General features: G+C 30.9%; 1 protein-coding gene across 1 annotated transcript in view; it reads left to right on the top strand.

The window, feature by feature from the left end:
- Nucleotides 1–8488, top strand: part of l(2)gd1 (lethal (2) giant discs 1) — an 80035-nt gene that overhangs the window by 16578 nt on the left and 54969 nt on the right. The window contains exons 4-5 of the mRNA XM_075357516.1: nucleotides 2405–2604; nucleotides 7502–7632. Coding sequence (XP_075213631.1) covers nucleotides 2405–2604; nucleotides 7502–7632 — 331 coding nt within the window. The remainder of the gene's footprint in view (nucleotides 1–2404; nucleotides 2605–7501; nucleotides 7633–8488) is intronic.

Below are 8488 nucleotides of genomic sequence, written 5' to 3'. Positions count from 1 at the left end.
TATTAAAATGTTGTTCATCTAAATGGTGTTGAATTGCAAGTTAAATATGTTGCAAAAAAATTTTGAGAGCTTGTGTTTTTTTGTCAGACTAAGAACTTCCTGAATGATCCTTGTAGAACCAGTAGAATATTTGAATTCAGTGCTGGAATTAAGCAGAGCCATAATTTGTCTCTGAACAATAGTTTAATATGTGTCTGCAGGGTATTATCAGTAAAGTTAACATTGTGGCCACATTTGCAGATAATGTGGCCATTATAACATGAGATTTGCTACAATTAAAGAAATTGTTCAATGTGTAGAAAAAGAAGAAAAGATAGGGCTAAAAATGAATGCAGCAAAAAAAAAAAAATGTATTTCAAGGTGTCTCCAACCTTGGGTAGGTGGGTTTCAAGAATTGAAAATTTGGTGGCAAAGAATCTAAGGTATTCGATTTTTCTAAATATTTAGGGAGCATAATTAAATTATATGTGAAAATAATACTGCCTGAAGAAAAGGGTTTAGGGAAATATAGTAGCCAATTTTTAAATAGAATGATTGGTAAGTAAGGAGAAATTGGGAATTTATAGCAGTAATTCAAGAAGAAAATGTTGTTAGATTTATGGAAGTACAAAGGATCCAGTGGTTGAGAAACATCATGAGAATGTATGAAGTTACAAATGGTCAAAATAATATTAAAAGAAAAGTTGTTTAACAGAAGGAAAAAATGTCCCAGGCAAAGATGATTAGATAAAGTTAGCTAGGATTTGACAACAATGGGTTTGAGAGGATACGAATCATTCTTAGGATCAGAAGGCTTGGATTGCTATTGTGGCCAGGGCTCATCAAGAAATATTGTAGTCAGGACTCATCAAGAGATATTGTAGAGGAAGAGAAGATAGTATATTTCATAATGTTCAAGTGTCTAAAAGCGTGATCCTTTTTAAGACACAGCAATACCTTTAATTGAGGATGGTTGGTCGCAAAGATCACTGAAAATATTCTAAAGTAAATTTGCATAAAACATTGCAAAATAAAACTTTTTTCAGATTTTTATAAATTTTTGTTATAAAAGTTTATATTTATAAATTAATATCATTAAATTAAGAGTACAGTTTCATTAATACTATACCATCTTACAGTGTAGATGAAGCCTATCATCATGGGGTTGTTTGACCTGAGACAGGTCCCTTGTACTATTATATTCCTCCTCATTTGCCAAACTTTTACATGATAATTCTCATTTCTTTTAACAGTCTAAAATTTTTAACTTTTTTCGGGTTTTTCTTTTTTTTTCACCATGGGCCAATTCTTTTAATACCGTTTTAAACAATCCTTTTCTGCTGATGATGCATTATCCCAGTCCGGTAGCTTTCTTATTCAGAATTGTTTTGATTAAGTGACTACTCTCTTGTTTGCTGTTCTCATTGCTTCCTTAGTTTTTATTCTGTTTATCCATTTAACCTTATCCAATCTGCTTCATGCCCACATTTCAAGCGTTTCCAGCCTCTTTGTTTCTGTGTTCTTGTTTCAGATTTGAATCAAGAACAGAATATTTGAAACAAGTATTTCACAAAATACTTCTTCAAATCTAGCTCTATTTTACTATTTAATAAATGTGTTTCTATTAAATATTTGCTTAGCCTTTGCTACTCAAGTTTTTATTTCATTTAAACTTTTGCAATCTTCTGTTAATGTGAACCTCTGTAAATGTACTGTTTAATTTAATCATATTTTCTTTCTTTTGTGCATAAATTGATTGGGTCATTCATTGTCTTTCTCCATGTACTTGAAGATTACTTTATTGTAAATTGATTATTTAGATAGGGTAACTGTGTTCTAACCTCTTTAATTTGTCTTACATGGATAATGAACTGTTAAAATTATATAATATATTTGAATTTACAGTGGGCGATCTAGATTTGTTGGTTTCAATCAGTTTAAAGTGACAATTGTTATCAAATGTTAAATAATAAAAATAAATAAATAAGGTTAAATAAGTAGATAGAAAGAACTACTCTAAATATACGGTAAATAATATAATTTATTATTATGTTGTCAAGAGATAGATTTGTTTTACATTGTGCTGAAACAAGACATTTTTTAAAATTTCAAAAGCTTTCTGTAGTTCTAATATACCCGATATGTTTTCTATATATATTAATATGTATACATTTCAGTACTTTAAAACATTTTTCATGATCTTATGTTATTAAAAATTTCTTGTCGTTTCAAATATATTTGAAATTTTCTGATGAAAGTTTCTGCAGAGAATGTGATATACATCCATCTAGACTGAGTTTATTGGGAAAAAAGCCCCAAAAATCTTAGGTATCAAAATTAAAAAATAATACTTTTTGCAGATTAATTATCTCAAAGTATACTTTGTTTGAAAAAGAGTGATTTGTCATTTTGTTTTTTGTGTTAGGAAGAGTTAACGGGTCTTATAAGTGATGAAGAACCTGATGAATCTGGTGGCCATACTGAAGCACCTCAGAAACAAGAATCTCCAGTAAAACAACCATCACCTAGTGGAGGAATATCTTCTTTATTAAATGAAAGACTTGCTATGTACCAGCAGGCTGAAGCAAATGCTAAAGCTGCTGGAGAATCAGCTAGAGCTCGAAGGTATGTGATTTGGAATTTTGTATACAATTAGGTATGCCGTTTAGGAATGTAGGTTTGAGGAGTTTTAGAATCGCCAAACAAGATAAAACAAGTATAAGATTAATAGTTTTTGCTTTTATGGTTAGCATAGTTTTTCTTTTCAATATTCAGTTTTGCACTTCATCGATATTGACTACGTATTAACCTAACAACACCTTAACAAATGAACATGTAACAACAGTTGATGTAATATGTATTTGACAAAATTTCTAAGAAACTTATTTTTGTTTAATAATATTTACCTCAATCTGGTATAATAGGAGCTCTTAAAAAACCTATTTTGAATGTTTTAAAATGTACCTTCTTTGCTGATTACACAATTACCTCCTTTTATAATCAGGTCTGGTTTTTCAAGGGTTGATCAAAATGTTTTATTGTATTTGTCTTATTGTATATATATATATTTGTATATTCTTTTTTATTGTATTATTGTCTGCTCAAAAAAATAACCAACATTTTTTTCTTAGTGCTTATGAAGCTATTTTGAGACATTCAGATGAGAGTGCTTTATAGTATATAAATTAATGCACAATCCCCCACCACCCGTGTTTATTTGTGATGATTAGTGTTTGTGTAGTATTCATTCAAAATAGGTGTTGTTTGGTGCCTTCAGTGATTTTTGCGATGATCTATCTATATTAACAAAGAGTGAAATTTAGTATCAAGCTTGACAAAAATATTACCAAAATAAAAATTTTCAAAACGTTTATGAGGATTACTCTGAGCCATAGACATTGCTATGAGTGGTTCAGGTATTTTAAAATCAATCAAGAATTTACTGAAGTTGATGCTAGTCCAGGAACCCAAGACTAGGAATCAACAATCACAGATACATCCTATATTGCCTGACTAAATAATTTGGTGAAATCAAATTGATGTTTTACAGTATGTGAGATATAGCAACAGATTGAGCTTTCAGTATGTTCATATCATAAAATCCTAACTAAAAAATTAGGAATGTATCTTGTTAGAGTTGAGTTTGCTTTAAAATTTTAAACAGAAGAGCAGAAAGACGATTGTGTAATGAACTGTCCAGAACTTTTGAATTCAAATGACATGGCAACCTATTTTTCAATAGTAATAACTGGTGGTAGGACATCAGGGTATGGATATGATCTAGAATCAAAGTCTCAGCCACTGCAGAGGGTTACAAAATTGTCACAAAGACCTCAAATAGCACACAAAAGTCATTAAACAAGGTGATCTTGATAAATTTTTTTATATCAAAGTTTTGTTCTGTATGAGTTTATATTTGAAAGGTAGATACTCAGCTGCCACTGCTACCTTAAAGTCATAAGGCATTTCTGTGAAAATGTGAGGAAGAAGAGTGCCTCCTTCATCGTGACAATGCACCAGACTATGTACTATTGCAAATTTCAGTTTTAGAAAAAAGTAAAAAATTCCCTCAGTGTAATCCCTCACCCAACTAGCTTAAGCTGATTTTTGTTTTTATTTAAAAATCAAAATTGCTGTTAAAGGACAAAAATTTGAGATGTTAGGGTCCGTAAAAGGAATTTTATATTTTTTTTAGGAACCAGCTGAAGTCTAGAGGAGTACCTGAGAAGAAAAGATTAGAAGTTTTTGAAATGCGGTGCTGTAGGAGAATGTTAAAAATGAGATGAGTGGATAAAGTGACAAATGAAAAGGTATTGCAGCAAATTGATGAAGAAAGAAGCATTTGGAAAAATATAGTTAAAAAACGAGACGGACTTATAGGCCACGTATTAAGGCATCCTGGAATAGTCGTTTTGATATTGGAGGGACAGGTAGATTGGAAAAATTGTACAGGAAGGCAACGTTTGGAATATGTAAAACAAATTGTTAGGGATGTAGGATGTAGGGAGTGTATCAAAATGAAACTACTAAAATAGGGAATCCTGGAGAGTTGCATCAAACCAGTCAAATAACTGAAGGCAAAAAAAAAAAACAAGAATGATGATACTGTATCAAGGTTGTAGAAAAACGGTCTTCTTTCTTTTATCCAGTATCCTGGATAGGATGATGTTTATTTTGTTCTATACCTCCACCTCTCTCCTGCTGTAATCTGTCCTACCTTCATATACCTACTCTTCACATATTCCTTAACTTTATCTAGCCACTGATTTCTTCAATTCAATCTTCAATTCAATATTTTTAATTCTGTTCTTCCCTTTTTTACTTGATTCTCAAGCCATCTTAGTCTTGCTCTACCTATTCTCTCTACCACATGTTATGTATTTGTCGTAATCCTTACTTTTGCATTCCACACATATCTGTCATTGTGTTTAAAGAAATAAAAGTTATTAATCCTCTTTCCATAGAGATAAGCTATTGCATTAAGGTTTTATAAAAAGCTGAACTTTGGTGGATAGTTATTAATATTGTGGTAATCAAGTTGAAATGATGACTTACTGAAGTTTTTCAGATTTAATCATGAAAGATTTTGAGTCAACAATCTATGAAGTTACTTGTTATGCTGCTATTAGTAAAAGACTTTTCAGTCCGTGCAATTTTAACAAACTTTTTTTCTTTTTTTGGTGATTAATTAACCATCGCCACACAAGCTTGATGCTTGCATATCGGAGTTTGGAATGAAGATTTTGTTGCATATGCAAAATGCCATACCTGACCGGGATGATAATGCTGTTGGTATATGCAGAGTGATTGCAAAATTGTATCCAAGGTCCACCCAACTTTGACAAAATGCATCTTGCCGGACATGCTACCTCCTGATACAACAGAAATTATGACTATCTTAAGGTCTTAATTTCTAATTATTGCTGATAAAGTCTCCAGTTACCATCTTCAAACTAAGGCTCGATCATTCAAGTGGAGGTCTTAAAATACTCCTGCAACTGTAAAAAAAAATGAAGTTCAACTGCAGAATTAAAGTGATAGTGTTAATATTTAATTTAATATTTTTTACGTTAGACTTGTATGTCATAAATATTCTTACTATAAGACCTGTTATGCTATTATGGTTAGCATAGAATTTCAAACAGTTAAAAATTATTATTGTGACACTGGGAGTTTCTATCTCAACATTCTGATTCTATTTGATAGAAAAAACCAGACCTCTGAAAATCACATGTCTGGAAATTCCATCAAGTTAATATTTCAAACCATTCCTAGAGGCTAATCCACAACTTTTTAACAAATACGAGTTGTGTTTTTGAAGTAAAGTGCATTTTGAATTTACCACCTATGCAATGTAAACAGATGGTGCTTGCATAGCTCAGTTATTTCAATCAATAGTCAGCTGCTGGCAATAGTAGTTTAGTGGTTAGCATAGAATTTCAAACAGTTAAAAATTATTATTGTGACACTGGGAGTTTCTATCTCAACATTCTGATTCTATTTGATAGAAAAAACCAGACCTCTGAAAATCACATGTCTGGAAATTCCATCAAGTTAATATTTCAAACCATTCCTAGAGGCTAATCCACAACTTTTTAACAAATACTAGTTGTGTTTTTGAATTTACCACCTATGCAATGTAAACAGATGGTGCTTGCATAGCTCAGTTATTTCAATCAATAGTCAGCTGCTGGCAATAGTAGTTTAGTAATTTTGTTGTTGTTTATATTCATCTATTTATTATGACTGGTAAAATTCGTGATCCTGCCAAGTATTGAAGTACAAGTAATCTGATCTTTAATGGCTAAAAACAATGCAGTGGCTGTAATTCACAGGCAAATTGGTGATGTTTACAGTGAAGTATTATAAATGATGTTAAAGTAAATGGTGCTGTTAATTTTGAGAAGGGTGAATGAACTTTCATGACAAAGAATGTAGCAGCTGGCCATCTGTGATAATGGATGGATGAAAAAGTTTATGAACAAATTCAAGAAAAAAAATTTCTAGAACTTCACTGTGTCAAACGTTTCTTCAATGTTTCATGATCTTTGATTTATGAAGTTTTGACTTAAAAATTGGGCTGTAAAAAGTGGTGTATGGATGGGTTTCGAAGATGTTAACCACACGCACAAGAAAAATGTCTTGCTGCGGCGCATAAATTTTTGCAGTAGCATGAAAATTAAGTTGATTAATTGTTTGATCGCGTCATTACTAAAGATGAAACTTGCATTTCTATTCACGTTTCATGACTACACAACAGTCAATGTGATGGCAGTGAAGCATTCATCATTTCCTAGTTTGAATTCAGTAAAGAATTTACTGAATTTTGGAATCATCATCTACTTTCAGTAAAGAATCTTATGGCTAGTGGTTTTTAGGACCAAAAGCGTGTCTTGCTTTTTGAATTTAGTGATTGCAGAATTACTGTCAGTGCCCATATGTATTGAAAAATGTAAAAAGATGAACTATAAAAATCAAATGAAATGGGAGGCTATCTGATAGGATTTGGTTTTTGTATGAAAATCTGTTTTGCTGTGTGTGGTCACACACAGCAAATCAGATTATGAGCTGATCAAATAATTTTGCTGGAAATCCTTTACTCATCCATCTTATAGCCTGGATGTAGTTCCCAGCTAAGTCATGGAGAAGATGATGAATTTAAACAAAATAGTAATACTATATGATTTAAGTTACGTGGCACAATTCCTTGAAGAGGGAATAAAGAAGCTAGTGAATACTATAAAAATGTGCTGAAGTTGGATGCAATTATGTAGAGCAAAGTAATAAATAAATGTAGCTCTTATTCGTAAGTAATAAAGTTTGTACATATTTTTCAGTTTTGTTTTTATTTCAAAATGGGTTTTACTCAGATTTTTTGTACACCTTATTTTTCTTCATAATTTCTGTTCACTTCAGAAGCTAAAAATGCTGCTTAAAGAGCTGTGATTTCTGTGGTAAGAGATTATTAAAAAATGTGTAGTTAATTAATTTTTTTTGTTTTTTGTTTGGTTTTTTAATATAGGTTTAGTCGTGGGATAAAAACCTTAACAGATTTGATAAAGCAAGCAAAAACTGGTAAACCAATTGATGAAAATGAAATTCCCCCTCCTGTAGCAGTACAGATTAAAAAGCCTACAACTATTGAACAACCTGGTAAGTAGTTTGTTTCAGTCTATAGTGAATTTTTTGTTGCATTTCTACACTGCATGTAATATATTTTTCAGTTATATACATTAAGATTTTTGGTACTCCTTCAATTCAAGCATTCATTATTCTGAATGTTTCCAAGCATTCAGCATTTTGTGTTTTGCTTGAACCTGGCATTATATTAACTTTTTTCCATCTTATTATTTTGTACTTCATGGTTAGAAATCATAAATGACTTCCTATTGTTTTATCTACATAATCACTCCATTTATGTTGAAAGCAAGTATTTCTTTCATTAAGAAAAAGTTCTTGGTGTTGATTCATATTTTTCATTCACTATTAATGAATAAATTCATCTCTTCATTAGTCTGTGATATAACTGCTGATGGTATTGCGCAGTTCATTTTCTTACTTTACAACTGAGAATTTCATTACCAATTGAAGTTAATTCGTCTGATTTTATAAAAATGCATTCTGATGTTATATTTAGTTATAATGTCCCATTTGTTTAATTAAATCTTCAACTATTTTTTTTAACGTCGCTGTCATATTCATAAAGAATATTACTTTTAAATATTTAATATCAGCTAATTTTTTCCATAATATGATCATTAAATTGAACTGAATTGAATTTATTTGCCATAATACATGATTATGTAGAGAATCATTATATAATTATAAAAAAAAAATCATTATGTTACTAAAGGTTACAAAAGAATCAACAAAAAAGGCAGCATCAACAAAAAATTATCATTAAAAATTATGGGTTGCTATACTAGAATTATATGAGAAATGGCTTACCAAAGGATTGGTTTTGAACGAACCACCAGAAAGGAGTTCAATCCACTCTCATTTAATGATT

The sequence above is a fragment of the Lycorma delicatula genome, chromosome 2, assembly GCF_047948215.1.
Source record: "Lycorma delicatula isolate Av1 chromosome 2, ASM4794821v1, whole genome shotgun sequence".
In the NCBI taxonomy this organism is placed as follows: domain Eukaryota; kingdom Metazoa; phylum Arthropoda; class Insecta; order Hemiptera; family Fulgoridae; genus Lycorma; species Lycorma delicatula.
Note: the sequence above shows the minus strand (reverse complement) of the source record. Positions and strands in the feature narration are given on the sequence as shown.